The sequence below is a fragment of the Scomber japonicus genome, chromosome 5 (assembly GCF_027409825.1).
Source record: "Scomber japonicus isolate fScoJap1 chromosome 5, fScoJap1.pri, whole genome shotgun sequence".
NCBI lineage: Eukaryota > Metazoa > Chordata > Actinopteri > Scombriformes > Scombridae > Scomber > Scomber japonicus.
In genome coordinates this window covers 16,695,097-16,720,982 of record NC_070582.1, presented here as the reverse complement: position 1 = coordinate 16,720,982, position 25,886 = coordinate 16,695,097, and the positions used below count along the sequence as shown (strand labels likewise).

The 25,886-nt window shown below is 42.0% G+C and overlaps 1 protein-coding gene across 1 annotated transcript; it reads right to left on the bottom strand.

Annotated features, from left to right (window-relative positions):
• Positions 1–744: 744 nt before the first annotated feature.
• klf13 (Kruppel-like factor 13) lies at positions 745–16,650 on the bottom strand. The gene is made up of 2 exons (XM_053319079.1): positions 15,875–16,650; positions 745–4,950 (listed from the first exon to the last, which is right to left on the bottom strand). The coding sequence occupies exons 1-2, from the start codon at positions 16,311–16,313 to the stop codon at positions 4,634–4,636; spliced, it is 756 nt and encodes a 251-aa protein (XP_053175054.1). The 5' UTR covers positions 16,314–16,650; the 3' UTR covers positions 745–4,633.
• Between the last annotated feature and the right edge of the window lie 9,236 nt (positions 16,651–25,886).

The following is a 25,886-nucleotide window of genomic DNA, read 5'->3' as shown; positions in this document are numbered from 1 at the left end:
CACAATTGCATCAATCATGCTTGTTGAGATCAGTCATTATGAATATTTCAGTTGAGCCGTCTGATCAGTGATATATTCATGTAATTCATATGAACTTTTTTTCTTTTTTTTATATATGATTAATGTTAGTTCTTTTACATACTAGGCAAAAATCAATTTAATGTATTTTTACAATTAGCAGAAAAAAATATTTATTGGTACAATGTAAATAAAACCTTGTATTTCCGTTGTGTTTTCATAAAGTTGGATTTAAAAATGCTGAAATGGAGTTTCATAGTAATTTACAGCTGACATCATCCCACGCGTAGAAAACGTTTCAACCAAGACAAATACGTGGAGCTCAGTAAGGAAGAGATGCTTGTACGATTTTTGTACATACATAAAATAATTTAAAAATCTGTTGTTATTGTTTCCTAGAGATTACTTTTAGAATCTACAAGGATGTGCAGGACCCTGACAACATGTGATGATTTTTATAAAATGTAGCCCAGTGTTTTCTTTACAGAAAAAGTCTTTCTTTCTTTCTTTCTTTTTTCTTTCTTTACTTTCCTCCGTCTTTCCTTCTTCATTCAATCATTCATTCAAGTAGGGACAAATAAACCACCAATTATTTGTGCTACTCATCAAGCAAACAGAAGCTACATGATGGATGTTTTGGAAAAGATATTAAGGTACAACAAAAGTTAAATATTTTAAGAGGTATGATTTTTTGAAAAATATACAAGTTTAAACATTTCATATGAGTCAAAAAATAATAAAAAGTCATGACTACATTGCTAACTCACAATGCTGTGGTCTCTATTCTTATGGAAAACTTTCAAAAGAATCTAAATTACAAAGAAAATTAGTCACTCCATCTGAAACTGACGTACATAGAGGTCAGGATGTTTCTTTTTCTCATCGTCGCTGCAAACACTTATCAAGCTATCCTTTCATTTTCTAACTTGGAGGAGTTTTGGATAACAGGCTTACTGGAATAACCTGCATCCTGACATCAACAGAGTATTAAGTGTTTCTGATTAAAGGGGTAAACCCCAAATGGGGCAAAATGATGTTACTTGAAATAAAACAACATGGTGCCTATAAACAGCCAGACAGACAGACAAAAATAATGCTGCGATAAATTCAAAAGAATTGCTTAAATGACCTGAAGACAATGGAAAATCTAGAATCAAAACAAAACAATCAAATAAACCAAACAAAAGACTATACACCTTTCTCCAGAGACGTTCATAATTATTTGACAACAAAAGCAAGTACAGTAAAAATGGACATGTACAACTGTGTTCAATGGCCTTTTGTGTTGAATTATTCAAGTAGATTTGGTACAGTGAGAGTAAAAGTTATGAGACCTGTGGAGGCCTATATGTCACCGGTGCAGTGCTGGATGGATGGATAGACTGGGATGTTTACACTGTCACAGTTATTTCATTATTAGATGGTATGAGCGTTGTGTTGCCTTCTGTAAGTCCACTGACACTAAACGCTTTTTAAAGGGGCATTTCACTGAAAATAGCGCCAGAGTGCCCAGTGCTTACTAAGGCGTATAGTGGGACCGTAGTATGCAATGAAGACATAATAGGCAGGAGCCAGGCTCATATGGAGGCATTCCTGTGTTTCCAGTGTGGTTAGACACTGACCAGCAGTGAGCACTAAGCACCCAGGAACACCATGGTGAGGCTGGCAGAAAAAATCTGTGTAGCAACTGATGTTACTACAAAATCCACAAACTGTCCCATATCTGCTGCTTTGCGGATGTTGACCCTGAGGTAAATGTGCAGATTATGGAGAAGTGATTCATGAAACCTGCTTGAGGGTGAGTTACTCTGAATTCTCTTTTTCTTTAATTTTTTTTTTTGCAAGAGAAAGTTACACTACATGTCAACAAATTGACAAAAAAAAAAAATCATTAACAGATCCCACAAAAAGCTGCTCAACAGCAATTTGAAGAATTGGTTTATGAAATGGTGAATGTATCTCAGTGCTTCTCTCACTGAGAGCTGCTGATCAGTGGCATTCAAAGTGTCATCTTGCAGCCTGGAAACTATTTTAACAGAGTTCATCATAAAGAGGGTTGCGGGTGGTGTTTTTGGGGGTAGATTACTGCATTTTGGATCTAAATAAGGGATGTTTTCTTTCTGGAGGATGTGACAGAGCTGATTCTTCACAACTTTAAAGAGAGATGGCTGCTGTGGAGAACTGGGGGACAAGGCCTGCCATTCATGAACTTACACCTGCCAGACCGCCTCAAAAACCCTCTACGCTTTTTCAGGGCGAAGTTGTTAACATGCATATAGTGTGGAGCACAGGACTGCAGGGCGAGAACGGGCCAGGTTGAAGCGCTAGCACATGCAACTGATGATGACAGTCTGGATGGGTCTGACAGGACCAAACTACATGGATGAAACGATTTCCGACCACAGTGCTGAAGCATTAAAAGAAAATGTAGGCATAACACAGACTGGCGGAGCTGCAGCAGTTTTGATAGTGGTGCCTGTTTCCATGGAAGGTTTACTGTGCCTTTTGCCTGACTTATTGAGGCATGTCTGTCTAGAAACACAAGTCAGCTTTCTCACGGGACATCTGAGCTTCACAGGCAGGACGACGTGAGGCTGGTGAGCACTGCACTTTGCTGATATGTTCATTTTGGTTCAAATGTTTTTACAACAGTTTAAAAAGCCCCTTTTGTTTTGTGAGAGAGAAGTTTGAAAGCAGCTGTTTGAGAGCTTGGGTTTATCGGTGTGAATTTGGAGCAATGTTTTCCTTGGCTTTGTGAAATTTGACTCTCCAGCAGTAGTAGAGGATTTCTCCCTGTGCTTAGGATGGTGTTATAGGTACATCCCACCCACACTGCTAGCTTTGTCTAGGTAGTACTGTTGTTCATACAATTCTCTTTCTACTATTACCCAACAGGTTGGATCAACTCGCTAATTACAGCTCACAGTTTCTACAGTTGGAGGGAGGAAGAGGGTGAGGAAACAAGGAGGAGATGGGGGTGTCTGCAACTGGGTGTCTCCTCCTCTGTGCTGCTCAGCTCATGATAAACCTCTCCCCTTTTATCAGGCCCTAACCTCTCTTGCCTGTCTATTGCAGATAGCTGCTTTGTTTGCCCTGTGTGCCACCATGTTGCCGCCCAGCCCTGCTTTGCTCTTGCTTTGGCCTACATTTGACCCCTTAAGTTAGGCAACATTCTGCTATTTTGGCAAGCTCTGAGCTTCACCCACAGGACTCACTCTCTCTGACAGGACAGGTAGAACCAGATGGGTGAGGGAGGACACCCCGGGAATAGCATGTTACCACTCCTCCTGCGGGCTGTGAATAGCTTCTTGTGGGATGCAGCTGTTTCCTCCAGGGAGGCCACAAAAGGCAGAGCCAGGAGAAGGGAAACGTGCAGGCTGTCTGGCTCTACCTGCTATACTGCCAACCACCAGCCTCAAGTCTCAATGAAGGGCAGCTTACAAGACTGAATAGAAAGCTTTCATTCACTCTTGTCTTTGGTACTTTTTCCTATGTGCTTGAGAGAGGGATAAACATTGTTTCAACTAAAGTCCCTTTGTGTCCATTTTGTGTGAAATACTGGCTGATGATGCAGAGCTTTTTTTAAAAGCATGAACAGCTGCTTTGAAACTTAACGGTCTCTTTTTATGTTTCTTCAACTGAGTTTATTTATAAAAACTATTAACCCAATATAATCCCAATCCTCAAGCAGTGCAGATTTACACAGTATATACTGCACACTACTGTTTAATGAAATACACATTTAACCCAGTGTTACTGCAACTAAGTATTACCGTTGCAATGGAGGAACACATGTATTTTGTTTACTGAGGTGGGGGTTTGGGGATCGTTTTCTTAACACACAGCAATTACATTACATATGAACCCCGAGTACACACAGGAGAACAGAACATGAGTTTTTGAGTACGATTGACCGATTGACCGTATGACCGTCGGGCTAGTTTCCTCGAAAAAACGTGAAAACCAACAAAAACAAAGAGTGCAAATTGTGTTGAGTGTAAGGCTGATATATATGTACTGTATGTTTCTCTTGTTCACTTCTCGTGTTCATTCTTTCAAGCTAACAAGGCCATCCCTGAGCAGGGCGTAAAATTCAACCCTTGTTGAATTTCAGAGTAAAGTGATGAGTATATTGTGCAGTCAATGTAAGTACTGTTAAGTACTGTGGTATTACAGAAATAGCAACTGTCTTCAATCCTGAGGTGTGTGTGTGTGTACCCCTTCTCCTCACCCGTTAAAAAAAAAACAAAGAAAAAGAAACCAGAAAAAAAAAAAACATTTTGATAAGACTTGTCAGGGTGTCTGTTTTTTTCTTCTTCTTAACCTTGTTTAGCTGACTGTGAACATACATTGGACAACTAGCAATGATCAGAAGCTAAAAAAATACAGACATATGGTACAGAATGTCAATATTGCCATCTGGGAAAGGCATTACCTTCTTTTAGGATCACACAAGTAATTGCACTACAATAAGCAGTTATGTACAGCATGGTACACCACAGCAAGCGCAGGAATAGCAAGGGGGGGGGGGGTTGCTGACAACTGTGCAACACAAGTGTTATGACAAAAAACAGGCCCCGCAGGTTGGAGGCGGAAAGTGCGACTGGGTTTCAGTTTAAGGCGAGTTGGCAGGGCTGAGGGCGGGGCTGAGGGTGGGGCTGGAGGCATCCGAGCGACTGTAGTCGCTGAGGGAGCTGGGACGTGTGGTGCTACCGCTGCTGCCGCCGTGGGGCCTCTTCAGCATGCCGGGCTGGAAATCTGAGTGGCGACGAGCGTGCTTCATCAGGTGGTCGCTGCGCATGAAGCGTTTGTCGCAAAGCGGGCAGCCGAACTTCTTTTCCCCCGTGTGAGTGCGGTAGTGGCGGGCCAGCTCATCAGAGCGAGCAAACTTCTTACTGCAGTCAGGCCAGGTGCATGGGAAAGGCCTTTCTCCTGTAGCACACAGAGGAAAACAAAGACATGTCAGTGTATAATCACACTAGACCATGGCAGCATGACCCTCAGGGCCATACTAGTGTTTTTGGTAAATGGGCAATGTTTTAGCTCCTTAAGAATTTACCATTTTCTTTACATTACTGCAAACCAATTTCATATGTTTTTGCACAATTTCCCCATGTGCATTATCATAGTATATTTTTGCATGTTTTGGTGTACTTAACATGTCTGCTGACAATTTGAAAGCACATCACAGTTTTATGTTGTTGTTTTCCATTGATTTCGGTCAGATATGAAAATCAACCTTTCACAAAGCTGTGAAACCTTAAAGGAAGTTGCTACTGTGAGGATTCAAATAACTTCAGTTATTAACAAATAACAGTCATTTTAAAGCTGTACTGATATGAATGGAAGTCAAGGGAGACCTGAAAGGTTGTAGGTTTTACAGGCTATAAATTATGTGTAATTTGTAGTAGCACCGGTTACATCAGAAATCACATGAGCTCTTTCAGGCATAAACTACTGATTCTTGATGAAACTCATTGTGTTCATATTTCTGCACTCTGATTATGAAACTGGTGCTCTCCATGGCTCACCACATTGAGACCAGCGACTCATTATGAGGTGTTTACGGGCTAACAAGTCATGAACCCTGCAATACACAACTCACATTTTTCCGAAAGAACTAGGCCTGTTGAACAAGACTGTGTAGTCTCTGAGTCATCAAGGAATAATAAACACAAGAGTAATAGGAGGCCTGATAAGTTAGTAAGGGGAATATCAAGAACCACTGAAGAAATATTTGAAATATTAGGAAAAGTAAGACTAAAAAGGCTGTAGAGAGCCAAGGGACTTGGGGTAAATCTCCTAAAAATTGGCGCTGTGCTGGAGGACCCAGTTTAATTATCTAAGCTCCAGATGCTAATCACACTGACAATGGTTACCCAGCCCATTTTCCAACATGCAACTATCTGTGACTCGGCACATGGGAAATTACACCCTTCCCCCCTCCTTCGGGCAATAAAAGTGGGCTTTGACACAAATCTACTCAAAGCCAGATGGTACTATACATCTTGTGGTTTCACTTCCATTCTGATGTAGAAACAGTGTGTACAGAGCCTAAATGTATCCACTGGCTGATACGTCTAATACTGTACTCTTTTTAGTTCCATTTCAGTGAGTTTCTGCCTGACAATAGCTACATCCAGCATTCTAATTTTACCAGCGTGATGACCTTGCAGCACTACAGCGAAGGGCAGGACATATTCTCTTTAATGTTATGGTTCTTCCCCGAGAATATGAATAATCAATCATTATGTGCAAATCTGCGCTGCGATTTGAGGTATGAACAGGAAGAGATGTTGAGATGCGTGAATGTTTATGGGTGGGCATGACAAATGAGCACATAATAACAGGCCTGCCAAATGCTTTCTTAGTTCTGTGGTTTCCCCCAGGGCCACAATGGAAACAGTGCTGTTCAGCATCAAACACTCATATGCTACCTGATGCCAGTGAGTCTCAAAAACAAGAACTCAGTGCACTACAAGTCTCGGTCCCTCCCCCCTATACTGCATGGTTACAAAACATGCAGACAGACAGAGCAAGTCTAGACAGCCCAGTCTGTGTTCTTGCTTCTGACGCCTCACCTCAACTCCAGACAAACTCAGTCAGCCCTGCCCACTACAGTTCCTGCAGGCACGTACAGGACTTAGTGTATTTAAACTCTAACTGACATATGTACATTTGCATACACACATCTCACACAGCCTTGTCTCCTTTTTTCCTACCCAAGTATCTGTTCCCACTCTCTTGCTAGAGTTAACACACACCCATCTCCCCTGCATAATGTTAAGGTGTAAAGGTACAATTTATAAAGATGAGGAGGCTGTGGTTGTTTGAGCCGGTTTACATTTCTGAATTACACCCTCCTTGGAGCAGAGCTCTTAGAGGAAAGGAGGCAGTGTAACTTTTAAAGCACTGATCACATTGAAGAGACTCATGATAGTCTAATTTCATAGCTTATTACAAAAGAGAAACAGCCTGTGCTGCTACTGCAAAACCAGTTATTGGCTAAAAAGTAGAGCTAAGCTCTGCAGGCTACTTAAGGCTCAATAACCAGTGTAACGGATCCAACAACATTAATATTTAACCAGACACCAGAGAGCTAAGCTGAGATATCCAGTCTGACTGGCCTGATACAGTAATGCAGTCATAGTGGAAGCATCAGGTATCCTACAGCAACTCACCAAGACTAATTATTTAGAGCTCCATGAGTTCTAAAAAAAAAGAGGCTGAATTAACAAATATGCTGCCCATTTCCACCTAGAAGAATAAATTGTTTCTGGCATTTAGGTCACAATATGAATATGTATTTAAAAAATCCTGCAGCTTTAATGTCAGCCTTGATACACTTGCATGAAGAAAAAAACATGCCCTAATTAATTGTTGTGCTTCTTTCATAACACAAGGATTAAGATTTCCATAAGGGTACTAAAAAACATGTTTGATAACAACGGAGAGGTTTAGGGAACAAACGCTTTGATCCCGAGTGGAACTGATCATAAGGGCTATTACCCTCAGTGGTGGGAGGATGTCACTCTCTAAGATATTTCAATAGACAGCTATTACTCAGCATTTCTCATAGAAAAATGCAGCAAACTACTCCCCTAACCCTGCTGCTCCTCTTCCCATCTAGTTCCAGTGTTGTCACAGCAGGGTACCGTGGCGACCGTGATGCCAGGCCCCACTGATTGGTTATCCCATCTCTGGCAGCATGCCACATCCAGGGTGTGGTTTGTCTTTCTCAGAATGTGTCAGTTGCAGAAGGGGGTGGGGGGCTATAATGAGGGAAGCTTTTCCCTAACGAACACAATGACCCAGTTACCCGTAAAGTGAGTTACATCGTACACGCAAACTCTACCTCTGCTAAGCACTAGTGTCCCCCCTCCAAGGCGATGCGATTATGTCACAGGTGTTATATAACTGTTCTCTCTGAGGCCACTGGGTCAGTAAATAAACAGCTCATCTCTGCTCCTCTCCCTCCATCCTCATCTCATTCATATCTACAGTAAGATGTTTGGCTCCTCCGTTTCTGCAGAAACAGTTAAGAGTAATGGAATCTGAGTTTGTCTCCCTGGTGTAAGGGATGCTGTCTGCAAAGGCGAGATCAAATCGCTTTTTGACGTGAGCAGCAGCGCAAGACTTCAACTCGGTCACCTGCTCCAACAATGGCTACCAGCATTTCAAACAACAGTAGATAACATTCCTTCCTCTTCAAGCATGGGCCAAAGTCACATAGTGTGCAGCTGAAACCTCTGTGCAAGCATGTCATAAGAGAGCTAGAGCAAATATCTCTGCAGGGTGAGAATGGAAAAAAAAAGACAGTTCATGTGGATACATCAGAGATCACCTTGAAGTTAACTTTGCCCTGTCTGTGAGAACCAGAACAGGAAATATCTTTTTACAGAGCTCAGAACAAAAACAAGGTGCACACTAAACCTGTGGGGACTTTTACAAGCAAACAGCTAAAGAAGGGAAATAGAGTTGGTGCTACCTCACTTCAGCGCTGCCCTAGTGGCACAGCAAGCTTGGCAGCAAGAAATGTGAGGGACACCACTAACTGCAGTGGCAGGGCTCAGTGCAGTCCTGTAATTTGGTTGCATGTTTACAACAGACTATGACCTGTAACCGACCAAGAGCCAGCTACTCTGCCAGCAGACAACCATGTATGGGATTCTGATAATACCAAAATGACTGCTGAGCCCCTCATCAGCATAACCAGTGGAGCAGACAGGGTTAACCCAACCGTACCCTTTACACGCACCATCACATGCTAAAATGATATAAACACAAACATGTGCATAGAACAATAAATATACATTAAGGCTTTCGCAGCTCCTCTTTTCATTGTTCACACAGCAGTATACGCAGGCTTAGCTTGTGCAAAAAATAACAACAAAGGCTGACAGAAGTTCTGCGGTCGGTAGAAAGGAAAAAAAGTATGCATGCTTGATTTGAAACACATCAGAGATCAAAACAACTGTTTACGTGGCTGTTTGTCTATGAAAAATTAGCTCAGTGGGAGAGGAGTCAAATTACCAAGAAAATCTCTCAGTCAAAACATGTTTTCTTAGATGCTCCATTCAGAGTTTGTTTCAGACAAGAATCGTGCCTGCAGCGGCAACAAAAGGACCCTTTGGTGGGTCAGGTGTTCGTGATGATGACTGGCTCAAGCTTGTCAGGAGAAAGCTCAGAAAAACAGGGAGCATTTGATCTATTATCATCTTTTGTCTTTATTGAGAGGGACCTTGTTTGCCATTGAATAGAATGCCTCCCCTCGTGGGCCTATGGCTGTCAGATTGTGAACAATAGCAGCAGCTTCGCTCCCAGCAGGAGAGGCACTCCTGTAATGCATTTCAATCAGAAAGGCTGTGCGTACTAACCGTAACTCACTCCTCTTGGTCTGGCTATTGACATTCACCCAGAGACATGCAGCAGGGTCGAGTGTGACTGTCTGATTCCTGCACATACTTACATACATTACCTCATCCCCTTAACTCTTTAAAGGGAAAGGCAGGGATAGCTCGCCGGCATTGACCAGCTCATCACATTTGCCTCAATTAGTTAGAGTGGGCACTCTGTTTCAGCCTTGAGTGCATGCTAAAACAACTTGCAGCCTTGATGTGTTACAGACAGTCTCCATATCTTTTAAATCCTGGTTAAGTAAGGACATGCAAACGGCACCCATAGGTGTTTACAGTTTGTGCATGGAGGCAGGTGGGAGCAGGGATGCCCTATCAACCGTGACTCTCACTCATGCAGTACAATGCCAGCTCATTCCACTGATGGAGTCTGACACTATAGCTCATATGAGACAGACAGCCTTACTACCCAGTGCCAAACAAAGAACCATAGCCATGCTATGAGATCCTGAGAGGTCTCAGGACACAGCGATAAGAGAAGATACAGACTGGAGATAGTGCCAGTTGTCCAATGTTATACCTGATATTCAGGGGGTGAGTGGGAGGGAAATATCTCCACGTCTCAGAGGGAAATTATTATGCCCTTCTTCCCCTACTCCTGATCTTGAGCCGAGGGCCACACCCCAGTGTGCCGTGGTCTGCCACAGTCTGATTTATCACACAGAGAAAGGTGACACACCTTACACACCATAGGGAACATAAACACCTCAGCTAAAGACAAAACACTCCCTCTGACATTAGCTCCACAGCATTTTCAGCCATTCCTTTCTTCAAGCTGTGCTGAACACAACAAAGTGGATATAGAGCCAAACTCTCAGATGGGACCCTGTAAATGCAAGGCTGCCAGGGGTGCTCTCTGCTGCAGAGTCACAGCCCTTCAAACGTTAATCAGATTAGCTGCAGATGCAGCTGAATAAATGACCTACATCAATGGAGGGCATTGACATTGAATATCCTGGTATCTAACCCCACCCCCACCCCGCCGCACTGTATATTCTCCATCTATGTACTGCAGATCCTTCCATCGCATGCAAGATGTAGTTGAACATTGTAGATGAAAAAGTGCACAGTGTTCTACAGGTCTGTATCCCTTTCTTCCTGCTGCTGGTAATCAACACCACACCACAAGCCGTAGCCTGGGCTCGGCCTCGCAACACAACACGCTTCAGCACCTATTTTGCTTTGCAGGCGGGAGAAAGATGGGAGGGGCTGGTGAGGGGATAGACAGAGCAGCTTTTATAGAAGTACTCCAGAGCTAACTAAAGAATACATGAGCCCTGTGGGCCATTGAAAGCAGCACAGCCAGGGAACTGCCTGACAGGGGCCTTTCAGCATTATGAGCGTCCACCATGCACACTTGGCTGCTTAATCACAGCTAAATCAGGTTTATATTCCGGCATTAGTCAGGAACTATCTTACTGTCAGCTTTACATGTACACTTATAGGACAGCATATGGACGCCATGTGCACTAACAGGCATCTTGGAGATGTCTTTCATGGAGCAGCAACACTGTACCAGAGGATTAGAACAGGCAAGATGGTGGCTCCACTTTGGTTTTATTTACATCCTGGGGATCAAGTAGATTTAACTAATACCTTGTTTCCATTGGACACATACTGTACAGCTAAACATGGCCTTTACAGAAGGGTATTATGAAAACCTTTTATCTTATAGCAAGAGATAACACGAGATTTTAGGTATCAGTAAATGTATAACAAGACTAAGAGTCAATGGCCATGCTAGCAGCTCTGTGTGGGTGTTTTTTAGACTTAGTGGTGCTTTGAGCTAAAATGAGAGATTCAGGTGATGTTAACCATCTTAGTGTTTGCATTTGCTAATACCACAATGACACTAAAGGTCGGGGGATCTAGTCAGTAGGATTTGTCCTCTGAGGTCCATGAATGGCTGTACAAAATTTCATTGGAATCCATCCACGATTTGTTGAGATATTTCAGTCCACCAAAGTGGTGGACAGAATGACACTGCCACAGCTTGAGCCACGTTGCTGGCATAGCTAAAGAAAAAAAGCAAATTGCAATGTCACCAGAATGGAGACAAATGGAAAATGTTGAGAATCTCCTGACTGAAGAGTCATTGGTTTATTACATGTCAGGGGAAATATTGCTCAACTGGGAGGGATGGTGGAAATCCTGCCGTGTGGCAGGTAGACAGACTGACCTCTTGTGCCCCAGTAGAGTTTTTATCCATTGCTGTACCAAGGTCAGGCTCAAGCAAGAACAGGAAAACCCCATCTCCACCCTGCTACCTCATCACTGCCATCAGCCACACAGGAACACTATGCACTCTGTGTAGTAGTGCAGGCCAAATATAAAACCACTGGCAGAGATGTAGTATATATAATCAGAGAGTCCTGCTTCTTTTTTTCCGAGTGGAATTTGGGATAATTTCACACTAAAAACAGTGTCATTAACCAAAGTTATTTGACCAAAAATAGAAAGCATGCATGAATAACTGGGTCTAAATGGCAGTGGAACTGTGCTGCCAGGTGGTGCCACTTAATTTTTAGGACAGGCAGTAAAGGGCTTTACAGCCATCTCACAGCATTAGAGGTACCCCCAGCAGAACACAAAAGAGATCCAGACAAAACGTCAAACCAACTGTAAAATATGTTATTAGGCTCTTTGTCTTTTGGAAATATTGACCCTGTTCCTCCTGGTGATTCAAATAGTTTTCGAATAGGTCTTGTATACTGGCAAGATGGCCTTTTGTGAGGCCCAGCTGTGGGGGGCACAGAAGGCCTGGGCTGTTCTCTCTGAAGAAGACATGACTTGTAATGAGCTTGTCAGGGGCCATCTCTCCTTTGGAAATGGCAGTCTGCATGACATGACCGGAGCACAGTAATGAGGTCTCACAGAGAACACCATGTACTCTATGACCACGAAACACCTCATGGGAAAATGGGTCTTCATCATTAGAATTGGTCATGCTTCATTAGACAAAGAGTTAAAAAAGAGTGACTGAAAAGAAACCAACTGGTGTTAAGAGAGATCTATTGGGAGGCAGTTTAACCCTTGTGGCCTTCATTTGTTCCATCTAACCATAAACCTGAGTTTATCTGTGTATCAGCATTACATTTTCCATACTGTGAGATAAGTGTACGTGTTAGAGAGAAGCCCCACCTCCTGCACCAGGATATCAGACAAAAGCAGTCTGGTAACCTTAGACCCCTAAACTGCTGTGGATTCCTCAGTATCAAACTGAATGCAGTATAATGAGTGATTTAAATTCACTGTGTACTCCCATGTCTGCTACATCCCAATGTCCCTCTTACACCGTGTTGCGGGAGACACTTGTCTCTGGTTGAGAAACAGATCTCAGATAAAATCATTTTTATGTTAACTGAGGGGTAATTTAACCAGGGACGTTTTAATACCTTAAAATAGATAAAGTTACCACTTACTTGGGATACTCCACAGAGCTTGCAGTGAGGTTTGTACCTTACCCTGAGTACACTGTTAGCCTCAAACACACTGCTGATTAGCTCTTCAAATGAAAGTTTCCAATGCTTACAGTGGTGTAAATGAACTTTTATTCAACTCCTTTGTACTGGAGTGGTAACCAAAGTTTCATCAGAAGAGTTCTTATAACCTAAGCAAATAAAACTGAAACCAAGTTCATAGCTTAGGTAATCAGTCATGTAGAGGAACTGAACCTACACTGTGTTTCAGTGGTTAGCAACAGACAATAAAATAACATTGCAAGACACAATATACTTACATTGTTTCTGAAAACATCTTCCTTTTTGAAAAAAAAATACATTTTCATACTTTCAATCTATATAGCTAGTACGTTTTACACTTCAAAGTTTCTTAATGGTAGCTAATGTGTAATAGCTGATGTCAACAAACATTATAAAATAAACTAAAAAATCATTCTTGCATGACCTAAAACAATTCCCTCCCAAGATATTCCTATTAGGAAAAAGTTTGAACTAGTAGTGGGATTGATTTGAAGTACTGAGCAGACATTGCATAAAAAAATACAGTGTAGCTCAGGTTCCAGCTCCTCTTACACTCCTACAAATCACATACACAAGGATTGCAAAAGCTGGGATGATGAGGCTTTGGGCGTTACAGAAGTCAAGTAAGGACGCCTGTTCCCTGGCTCTTTGTTCAGTGTCTATAACAGTGTTTCCCCCCTCAATTAGATAGCGGCGTTTGGCTGGGACTGACTGGGCTGGAATCCATTCTCTCTTGACTCTGCTAGTAGGGGCTGCAGGGAAGCACACTGCTGGAGTTTGGCTCTGTGAAAGCACTGCAAGGTTGACTGAGGCAGCCCAGCTGAACTCAGATGACCCATATTCTGGGACTATCCAATCAAATAAGCGGAAACAAGTAATTATTATCAGAATTTACGGCACACAAACCAATCGTGAAGCAAGGCGTGGGAGTGTATCCAAACAGAAAGGCAGGCTTAAGGACGTTTAATAGGCACAGAGACAAGGGCAGGGCTAATATGGAGCAATAAAACTGCACTGAAAACACATGGTCAGGGCTGAAGGGAAGCACACTGGCTGCAGGAGGCTGGCTGCTGCAACTTTGACTGAGACAAGGCAGCTGAACTACGATGACCCACGTTCTGTGACTAGCCGATCAAATAAGCACAAATCGTCCTCATTATCAGAAATTACAGGACACAAACCAATCATGAAGGCGGACATAAGAGTGTATCCCAAAAGAAAGGAAGGAGAAGGGATCAGCTTAGTAGGCAAAGGCAGGTCTGATATACAATAATAAAACTGCACCAAAAACGTGCACAGGATACAGGCATTTTATTCTTTTAGGAAGTCATACTTGTCTATTTGTTTTGAATACACATAAATCACATAATGGTTTCAGTGTCTCAACATGATTTCTCCTGACAAATACTGATTACACATCACTGCAGTCAGCCCCGAGTGGCAGATAACGAGTAAAAACAAGAAATTGTGACTAAAATACAGGATCATCTACAAAGAAAAACACCATATAAAAAGCCTATGGTGTCTTGTGTACATTCATAGTCTTCCAAATATATTTCAATCATATGTCATATGGCATCAATATGCTATTCTTCTGAACAATAATACATCTAATGATAAAATAACAGAAGTCAATGACAAAGCTGAACACAGCAGTGTAGCCCAGATGAAGCTTGACAGACAACAGGACAGGAATGCATCCTTGCAGATCTTCAACTGATGGTTGAATTGTGAAAAAAAACAACAACAAAAAAACAAAAAAAACAAAAGGGGGTTTAATGTAGAGAAGATGTATCTGATATTCCAAATTTTGTGTTGAGTCAGGTGCTTTTTTTGCACACGCATTTCTGCAGAATGAAATGGGTATGAGTTAAATATGGGTCAAGTTAAAACAAAGTGTTAGTAATGTGATGCATAGAGGGCTGTTTGCGGTCTGTCATGCTGCTATATGTATGAGAGAGGTTGGAGGGGTGTGTGAGCTGCAGTCTACAGAGCAGAGGGAAGGAAAAGGCTCCTCAGTCTAGGCTCAGCTAGCTGAGTCTGTTGCTGGCCAGATCAGCTGGCAGTCTGTCTAGCGGGGGTGTGGCACATCACAACAAAGGGCTTTGGGCAGACTGCACAGTTCTTATCAACCCCCCAATTTGAGTCGATCTGCATCCCCCCCCCACCCCACCCCATCTCAGTAGCTTATCCTGCGGAATTCAAAGCGCAAATATGGAGGTATGGTCCTTCAGGAAGGTCATATGTAACATAGTGCTGATCCGGAGCGCATTTCCCTGCATTGTGTCGTGTTGTACTTAACTGGATCGATCCTGAAAACTTTTTGCATGTCCGTGTTAGCGCACACTTGGCTTATTCTGGTGATGTGCACATTACAGGTTGTTGGAAGATATTTTTTTTTTAGTTTTACTTTTTTTTTCTCGTGTTGCCATGAAACAGACCCAAAGTTTGCTTTAATTAATGCGCACAGAAGAACGCTGGAAATCTGATCTGTGTAATTTTGTTCTGCATTTGCACTGCAGTTTACAGTCCAATGCAATGCAGGGGAGGGTTGCATTGAGAAAAGCCGTGACAAAGCTCAGAGACTTGAGTGGGAGTGGCACTGTTTTCGACTCCCTCCCTCCCTCCCTCCCTCACCCGTTGAAATTAAAAGGACATTTCGCAAAGTTCATACAACTTAAAGGAACAATGCAATTAAATCTTGCACCAATTCTATTCGTTGATCATTTCATTGCCGGGCAGTGGATCCGTTAATACACACTGATTATTTATAGGCTTCATATGACTCAATCAAACACAGCAATCATCCTCCTCTGCACAAATATCGCCTCAAGAGAAAGAAACCACACTTCTTATCAGTATTTTCGGTTTTCATAATCCCATCCACTCCCATATAGGCAAGGGAACTATCATAAATCATGTTCACAGCCACAAACAATTGCACCCGGTGAAACTGACCTGTGTGTGTCCTTAGATGGGCTTTGAGGTGGGATGATTTGCCATAAACTTTTTCACAACCTGAATAGTGGCATTTGTGCTTTTTCTGAGGTGATTCTTGCTCAGTCCGACCTCTCGATCTTTTGCCTCTTTGTCTGAGCGAAGGATCGGAGATGGTGGTAGGTGTGGCAGAGTTTCCATCATCTATGAGGTTCGGCATGCTCTCATCCTTTATTTTTGCCTGCTCGGCAACATTGTTGGGAGTCTGCTGGTTAAAATCCGCCAGGATCCGTGCCACCACATAAAGAGAGGAGTTATCTTTCACCAAAGGCTCTTTCATTTCCTCTCCGTTCTTGGAGGAAGATGGGATTTCTGGTTTTATCTCCTTATTCCCTTTAGGTGCGTGAACAATTGCACGGCTGGACATTGAAACAAGGCACTCTGCTGCAAAGTGATCCATTTTGTCTTTCAAAGAGCCCCCTCTGTTTCTCTATGACATTCAAAAAATAAAAAATGATGGCGTGTGAAAAAACAAAGTACTTGTTCCGTGGTTCCCTTTGTGTGGTGGTGGTGGTGGTGAGGAGGAGGCGGTCGTTCTCATCAGAGAGAACTGACTTTATGATCTTACCCGGCTTTCCAGTATCATCAACATCCTGTGAGAGAAACGCCTCGGACAAAAATGCAGACAAGCCCCCTCAGAGGGAAAAAAAAACACCCAAAACAAGGTCTTTGTTTAGTGCAACGTCGCTGTTAACAGGGACTCTAGAAACTCGGATGTGTTAACTCCCATCGCGGCTTCAAACACTCTCCAGCATAGTGAGTGTGTCTCCTGAGCGCCTGTTCCTGCTGGCTGTTGTATCCATGCTGGGGGCGTGTCGACCGGCAGCGCTCGGCAGCATCGTCAGAGTAGCCGCTCATTCATTGGGTATTGAGTGTCCCCGAATGCACTGCACAACAGGAGTTACTTGAAAGTTTCACCACAGGTTGCCTCTATACATTCAGATGATGTTTCTCACGGGCGGCAGGGTTATGCATTGCTCAGACCTTCAGGAAGAATCACATGCAGTAGAGTAAAAAGATATTTTTAAAGCTGAGGAGGATGGATGATTGTGCGCTTGTGCTTTTTGTGCTGCAGCATCCTGTCCAAGCCTGCGTGTGTGTGCACTGAGCTGTCACGCATTAGACCACAGACCCCCATTGCGTAAGATTTTGTCCCAGGGCCTCCCATCTGATGAGATTTTTGCTTTTAGATGTTTTATTACAGACGATGTATGAGTCCCATGACCAAAACAGTAATGCATTTTGTCATAGTGTTACTTATGGATGGAATTCTATTAAAAAGGTTGTATTTCCCTTGTTGCTAGGGACCCCTTCTAACCTCTTCAAGGACCCCTGTGGGTCCCATTTTGAGAAAAACTGGTTAACATGATGTTAAAAATGTATTTGATAGTGTTGACAAGGGCTGTGACTAACGGTTATTTCCATATTTTCATTATTTATTCAGAAAAATGCTCATTATAGTTGGTCAAAGCTCACACTGATGTCTTCACTCAGCTTTTGTTTTATCTGATCAACAGCCCAAAACCCAAATATATCCAGTTTGAAATCATATAAAACAAAGAAAAACTGCAAAGCCTCACATTAAGCAGAAACACAAAACATATGGCATTCTTTGCCTGATAAATGAGTAAAACTATGAATCAGGAGGTTGCTATTTAAATTTCTGTGATCGACAATTTGATTAACTGACTCTTTGTTTTAGCTTTACTGGTGGTAAAGAACACAAGCAGGATAGTAGTAAAATCAGCATAGACTCAGTATAGCAAGTGAGGCCTCATTGACTTCCCCTGTTACATATTATCCAGTCACAAATGAGGAAATGTAAAAAAAAAAAAAAAAAAAAAAAAGCACAGAATTCACAGACACACTTTTCCAAGGCAAGTGAGTAGTTGGGTGTGCATCATCAGGAAAACATCCCTGATACTTTGAATATTATTGTTTCACCTTGGAGCGATCAGCACACTACGGGGCCTCCGGCCAACGAGGCAGTGCACCAGCAGAGAGCTCACATGCTTCAAACTGCCAAATATTGGCTTAGCCTGCTGGAATTCTTCTTCTTCAATGCCTCGCAAAGGCTTTTAATTACATTCCAGTCAAAGAGAAGATAGTGGTGTAAAAGTGGTGTGGCAATAATCGTTACAGTATTCTGTGTTGCAGTCTTACCAGAGTGCGTTGCTAGTTTTTAATCATTTTGAATGAATAGATGCACATGAAGCTCTAATTGCTGCCTCATATGTGGCCTCATATGCAGCCTCGTAATCAGAACATGGCATGTTCTACTCAATCAAACATCAACTGTTTGCACATTTTGTGGAAGATGGCAGACCCGGCCCTAACCAATGTGGCGCCCTAGGCAAGATTTTAGGTGGCGCCCCCCTTGCATCGAAGTAAATTCCACTGCTGGTGTACATACTCACAAGAAACTGAATAGCTTTATCTTGGACATTCTTTTATTTAAAGAAAGCAATTGCCCAATCAAAATACTTAGAACAAATTAGAAAGAAATACAAAAAAATATGAAATTAATATATGAAATATAATATAAATAGCTTACATAAAGTATAAGATTTAAATACCCACAAAATAAAAAGTGTAAACAAGTGACATGCTGCTGCATCACTTCTGGGTGGTGCTGCTGAGGTGGAGGCAACAGGAGGAGTGCTTGATGCTGGAGGTGGCCCAGCTGCAGGAGTGGGACTGAGAAACCTCAACAGTGCATCTGAAGAGAGAAGAGGAGTATGTGACACCAGTCTAATAATAAATATGATATGATACATAGGCTAAAATGATTTCAAGAATAAAATGAAATGAAATAATATAAATGAAAAATCTAAGAGATACATGCATGATGTTCACTATACTGTACATGTATAATATACAATGTACTTTTTCTGATATGCACATTATATAAGATTCAATGTTATTGTCATTACAACAAAATGCTGATTAGCAGAATGCAAAGAAGTAGTAAACTGCAGTATAATATAGAATGTGGGAATGCTAAATTATGCTATAACATGAATGATGTGCACTTTAACACTGATGTAAAGTTTAACACTATAAACACACTTTAGACAATATGAACTGTAACACAACATACAGCTAGGCTTACAACTATAATAAAAGGGTGGAAAAGGAATAGCATTTTGATTGACTATTACAAGCTAAGAAAACCTTAGTTAACCAGATGTTAATAAAAATGCTGAATAGATCTAATATTTACACATTTCCCTGAGGAAACCCAGGGAGCACAACCCGTAATTTCAACGTTTGATTTCCGGTTAAAAACAGGTTGATATGAGGTCTGAACGTCTTTTCAATCGTCTAAAAACAGTTACAACATCAACGTGTCACAAAAACACACATTAGTTTGATGTCGGTTAATAATTAGCTCAGTTATAGCTTTCTACAGAGATTGTATTGATTATTTTGACGTTTTTTCTATAAATGAGAGGAGGTGAAATGACGTCTAAACAAAACGTAATTTCAAAGCATTTAATGTTGAATAAAATATCATAAATATGAAACTATATAGGCTATGTCTGCACACTAAATAAGCTGGGACTTTTCTATACAGCAATTCCCGGTGAATATGTTTTCTATGTGAAAGTTGAATAAATGTCTCCATATAGCCGGTAAAAAACTTTCACTTTTCAACCAATTTTCAACGTCTTTTCACCGGTTACCATAGACGTCTTTTAGACGTCTTTTCAACCAAAATGTGCTTGCTGGGAAGTAAGGTGGGAGTAGTTACATTACTATTTTCCAACTTAGGCTCTTCCATAACATTAACTGGCGTTAAAACTAACAGTTTAACAACAAACCATGTTATGCTAATGGTTAACGACGTTATCGTCGTTCTGCAACACACAAATAATGTCATGACATCATCTTTATTGTAACATTACCTCTGTCTTTGTCTCGTTTTCCTCCTCTTCTTTTCTTTTTTTCCTCCCCTGGGCACCAGACAGTTTGGGACGTTATGACATATTGTTGTCGAGCTTGTCTTGGGGTCACGTTAAAAAACGACCATCCTCCCCCAGGTAGCAGGTACAGTCTAATTAGTGGGGGGGGGGGGGGGCGTCTTAGGAAAGTAACGTGTCATCATTATTATTATTAGTATTCCTATTTAACAGGCTTTGCTATGCAGTTAAATTAATGTGGGCTTATTATCTTCATATTAAGACATGATACCAAGTAGTTTTAAGAATAGTGGAAGTTACATTTTTTTTCTTCCCCCATTTGTGGCGCCCCCTGGATGGACAGCGCCCTTAGCATTTGCCTATACTGCCTATGCCACGGGCCGGCCCTGGAAGATGGTGTCCACCTTTCAGTGAACTAGCAATGTAGCCCCATATACCTTCCTATGAGAAACTCTGTGGTCTTTGCCAGTTGAACTCCAGCCAACCTTCTTCAATTTATCCTCAGGCAAGAGACAAGTGACACCAATGTGGAGAGGAAAGAGTCAAGATACAAAGCTGTGTGATATGAGGGTCTTTATGTCATCATTACACATCCATTTATTTCTTACAGCTGGTCAGTTTGGACCTATTTCCAGACAACTGCAATTAGATCCATAAAAAGGCAATTTCTTATTACTTTTCAGCTCTAAAATCTTGACCATAGAAGCCAGTGGGGTGTGGAAAATAGCATGACACCAGCTACAAAGTCCTGGCAGAAAACAAACCAGCCGATGCTATTGATTAGCAGTGACGATACGCTTGAATGACCATGTCCCTGTTAACCCCGCTCACCCAAATTAAACCAAAAAGTTTTCAAGATGCATTTGTCACAGATTGAAAACATGACAAAATGTAACTTTGTACATAATGTTCTTTCAGTGATTTCTACATGAGCCCAGCTAACAAAAAAACCCATTTAAACATATTTATTGCAAATAAGAATAAATGTGCACTCCACCAGTCCAGGATTAGACCTGCTTTTCCTGCAGCAGCTGATGCTCTCCTGTGAGAATGAATGCACACTTTCAGCACTGTGCACAAAAGCCCACACTAGAAAGTTCCCAGTGTTCAGTGTGAGCAAGGCGATGTGGCATTCAGAAGGCCATCTGGCTGTATTATTTTACATATTCTTTCACCACAAAAAACGTGGTGTTCTTGTGTTTCATGTGGTGCTTTGACGATCTTTTCTAACGAGAACACGGCAAGAGGGTATAGTTCCTCTTTCACAGGGTTATTTCCCAGCGCTGTGTAGAAACTGCAAGTGTTTATCAACTCCCACTGGGTGTCAAGCACAAGAACGCCAAAAGAGACAGAGAGGAAATCAGCTGCAGCTTACACAACTGAACCTCTCTAAAGGTAACACACAGCTGTAGAAGTTGTCTTTTTTTTAAATTTAAATTTCACTCAGAGGGAAACAGTGAAACGTCTCTCTCTGTAGCTGCAGCAATGTGATGATTCAAGAGACCTTTTGTACGTTCCCAAATCCCAGCAGCACCAACCCCCAGTGCACAGTGTCCAAACAGCAGTGTCTGGCACTGACATAAAGTTCTCAGGCGGGAACAGTGGTTTGATTGGCCTCCTCACACTCTGTTTGTAATGGGAGAGATCCTCTTTAAGCACAGGACAGCCTGACCACTATAATAATCTTGCTGGCTGTTGTGTCAAGGCCAGACTCTCAAGGCAGAGCACAGAAAAAAAACCTATATAACCATGAAATACCACAAGTGGCTTCAGATCATTGGCTGAGTTCTCTCTCCTCTGCAGCATGTGGTGATATTCAGTGGATGACTTTGACCTCTGGGTTATGACCTGAGTTTGATCACTACATTTTAGCAAAGCATTGTGTCCGACACCAAACTGCCGTTAACTGTAGCTGGAGCAGTGTATTGTCCTTTCAGAAACTTCAACTGTCTTACCCAATAACTACCCACTAGGACGCAGACCTGTTTTCTTGTTTATTAAAATCAGTTTTTGAGATAAACACATTTAGTCCATGAAAAAGAAACTTCCTCAGTTTACCCATAAAGGGTAATCATTTACAGAGTAAGAACTTTCGTTTGTGATTCCTTGAATTCTGACGTTGCAAGGGCACTTCAACTTATCACACTTCCGTGGAATAAAAAGTAACCCACTATTATCAGAACAAACATAATAAAGCACTTAAGGGTGTTTAAGTGCCATCAAGTCTTTCAGGAAATGCCATGTTTATAGGAGAACAATACAGGCTAAAGGGTTTTCTGTAAAACAGCTGAGTTTAAGATAAGTTGAAATTATTTGAATAGTAAGGAATTAGGCAAAACATAGGGGGCTAAAGTGTGAGCACTTAAGAGTGCTATCTATCTCTCTTTTTTGTTGATGTTCTGCAAAGCTTACTCATCCTTCGTGACACACCAACAATCGGGCCCGATGAGTAATGATGACAAAACAGGCTGCAATTCCACCTGTATAAGAAGAAAAGAGGATTAGTCAGATACAAGACGCCATTCAGGTGATAAAGAGTAAACATGTTCATGTAAGTCAACAGTGAGCATCAAATCGAAACACCCAGGTCTCTGTAACAATGAGCTGCACGTGTTGGTTTTTCATTGGTCCACAGCTGAAATGTTCCTTTGACTGAAGGGAGAAAAAGAACATCAGATCAGATACAGCATGTAGGAGCGAAGTAATCACGTGAGGTCAAATGAGTCACTCAGGCGTAGCTGAGATGGGTAAACAAGTCCAAACTACATGTTATTGTAGCAAAGTGCAGCCTAACTGCTGTCTAGCAGGATATACTGGTTACAGCTGCACCAGTGTCACTGGGTCCTTATCACCAAGACTGTACTGTTATAACATTATTGATTGTTCAGGAAAACAGTGAAAGCTAAATAATTACCTAGCACATGTACAAATATGATCCCTTTTCCTTTTCAACCCTGCTTAGCTTTTCAATTTTGGATGTTCTTTTTTGAGGGTAAAATATATCACCCATTCTGACATTTATAGGAAACAAACACCATACTATAATGCCCTGGACCTGAACTTTCCCCTGTCTTGAGTCATGCCATCCAACATCTACATGATCAATACCACGTTCACATCAGTACAGTAATATGATGCTGTTTGGCTTAGCTTCGCATAAAGATAGGAAAAAGAGAGCAATGGCTAGCTTGGCTCTTTCCAAATGCAACAAATCTCCCTACCATCACCTATAAAGCTCACTGATTAATATATTATACTATCCAGAAGCCTTGTTGCGAATGGACATTCACAGAGGTCACTGGTCAACAACCAAGAAATAGTTCAGCACATAACCCCCATAAATCACAACTTGTCATTAGTTTGATGATGTGTCTATTAGTGAGCTTTAGTGGTGTTGGTGAGTGTATTTTGTATCCCCTGCACAAAGCCAGGCTAGCTGTTTCCAGTATTTATGCTAAGTTAAGCTAACACCCTGCTGGCTTTATATCTAACAAACAAATTTGAGAGTGGTATCAATCTTTTCATCTAACTTCTGGCAAGAAAACCAAAAAATGTATTTGCCCAAATGTTGAAGTTTACCATAAAGTAGCTATGATTAAATCATGTATGGCTTACAGCAGCTATAAATATGTGTGTGAAAATGTGTTCAGTTCACAGAAGTCCTGTAGAAACCATGTGTACATAGTTTGTATGTACAGGTATGTGCTGTACAAAGTGTTCAGACATTCAATGTGCAATCAGGCAGGACTGACCTGCATAGATATGTGCAGTTAGGAAAACATGCAAGCTGAGGCATAGATTAACCCACAGAAGCAGTCCACGGCAGTTTGTATTGACTGTGCCATGCAGGTGTCTGTCTTCATCTGCAACAGCTCGTAAGTTGAGACTGGAGGGAAGATGGGGAAGCATTGTGAGCACTCAAAGGTGCTTTGTGAGGCACCTTGCAGGAAGAAGGATGGAGATTGAGAATGGGTTGCGTCTGTTTAAGATAGAGTTCAGTTTGGTCGTCATCCGCCCTCTGCCTGTGCCTCTAGGCTGTCCATGTTCAGCCACACAACAGAGGCAGCCTTTTTCACCAGTATGTTAATCCTGCCTGCCTCCCCCGCCTTGATGCTGCCTCCTCGGCACACCACCACAAAGAACAGAGTGCTGCCCAGCACTCATTGACAGAACATTCTGAATTGTCTGTTGCATAATTTGATAGGAGGCAGCCTCCTCAAGATGAGCACTCTGCTGAATGACGCGAAAGTGACGACTGTCATGCATGTAGAGTTGAGTTCATAAGCACAAGCTGAAAATTGATGTCACTCACTACTGTTTACTGCCATCATTGTTCCTTCACATCACAGCATGGTGCCATTGTCCACTCCACACAATACAGCTCGAAAGGGCAAAGTGAAGCGGACACAGTTTTGTTTTTGCACCCATTTGCTGGTCAGTAGTGACCCTATTCAGGATGCATTGATCAGTGCAGTTGGCTCGGGAGGGATGTGCCTCGCAGGCACTGGTGAGGGGACCTGACTCTGAAATCCACCATTCAGCTGAGCTGTGAGTCCGCAGGCGCTGCATTAACTCGCCGTGCTGATGCTATAGGATGAGGGTCTCTTTTCTAAGACCATTTCAACAGGGGCACTTACATGGCATGTCATCCATGCTCGAATCCATGCAAGACACAAAGTGCTGCAGTGCTGAAAGCCATAATGATATTTACATTGATTCCATGTAAAGCATTAAGACTGCAACTTACTATATATTTTTTGTAATAATTGATTAATCTCTAGACTATGTATTTGGCCAACTAATAAAGTTTGATTAACTAATAAAGGAATAATGCTCATTATAATTTCCCAGACCAAAACCCACATTTTACTTCAAAATGAAATAATCAAAGCCTGAAAAAGCTGTAATCCAAGTATGTTGACTTTTTTGCTTGATAAATAGCTGAAACGTGGTTTATGTTCACAGATATTACCTCATTAACTATTTGCATCACAAAATAAACTTTAAAATATACTTAGGTAATGTAAACCTGCTTTCTATAGATATTATAGATAGATGATCAAAGACAACTTAAGTTATGATCCTTTTAGGCCTAAAACTCTGGTTTTAAAGGTCTTCTGGGGTGAAAGCTTTAATATGGGTCTCTGCTGTCTACTTTATGCTAGACTACCAATTAGAGCACTGGGTGACACAAATAAACATATGATCACATGACTTTTTGTGTCTAATGTGCCCCCATTCCGCCTTCAAGTACCTTTTAAAGTACATTTTCTCTGTTTTTCTCCTTGTTAAGGCAAACATTTCCCATATTTTATTTAACTTAACAAACTTGCTTGCAATTGTGCCCGCTTAAGATGCATTATGGGCCTGTAATTTTGGTGCAGCATAGGCTATACTCCCCCATTTAAATCGTATGTGGCACAGGGAGAGTTCAAAGAGAAAATAGCAAGGTTGAATTTCAAAACATAGGATTTCCAAAGAGGTGCTCTTGCATCACATGGCTGTTTTCACCGCTTCGGCCAGAGTGCGCTCTAAAAGTCACCGGGTTCACATGTGGGCGAGGCTCCACACAGACTGTGGCGGCGCACGAACCAAGCTGACCGCGGGAGACGCACATGGAGCGAAGGGGGGGTGGGGGTGGGGGCTTTGAAACGAAATGTGAGAAGTTGCCTGAAAACTTCTCGGTATACGTCGTTGCGTCGCGCTCCCCACAACCACACCGTCTGTAGGGGACACACATTGTTTATCCTCGAATGACCCCAATGCTGAAGCGAGAACATCCCGTTCCTGAGATATTAATAGCTCCCCTTGCGTCACCAAACTGTGGCGGACCGCTTTGCTAGACACGCAAGGGAGCCACAAACTGTGCCAGCAACACATTCTCTTCCAAAGCAAACATGGTTATAAAACAGGTAGTCATCATTCTCCACCAGCTGTCTGCGGGTCTCACAGCCAATGTGATTACCACTTGTAAGTGTTACACACGTTGTTATTAAGGTGGTGAGAGCTCAGCCTCGATGACAATAACTCAGCCAGTGCGTATTTGGAGA

What these genes read in the sequence shown, in the direction of transcription:
- klf13 (XM_053319079.1), bottom strand. Translation starts at nt 16,313, where the DNA reads ATGGATCACTTTGCAGCAGAGTGCCTTGTTTCAATGTCCAGCCGTGCA. An exon ending in CCATCTAAGGACACACACAG is followed by an intron (nt 4,951 to 15,874) that starts GTCAGTTTCACC and finishes TGTGTGCTACAG; the next exon opens with GAGAAAGGCCTTTCCCATGC.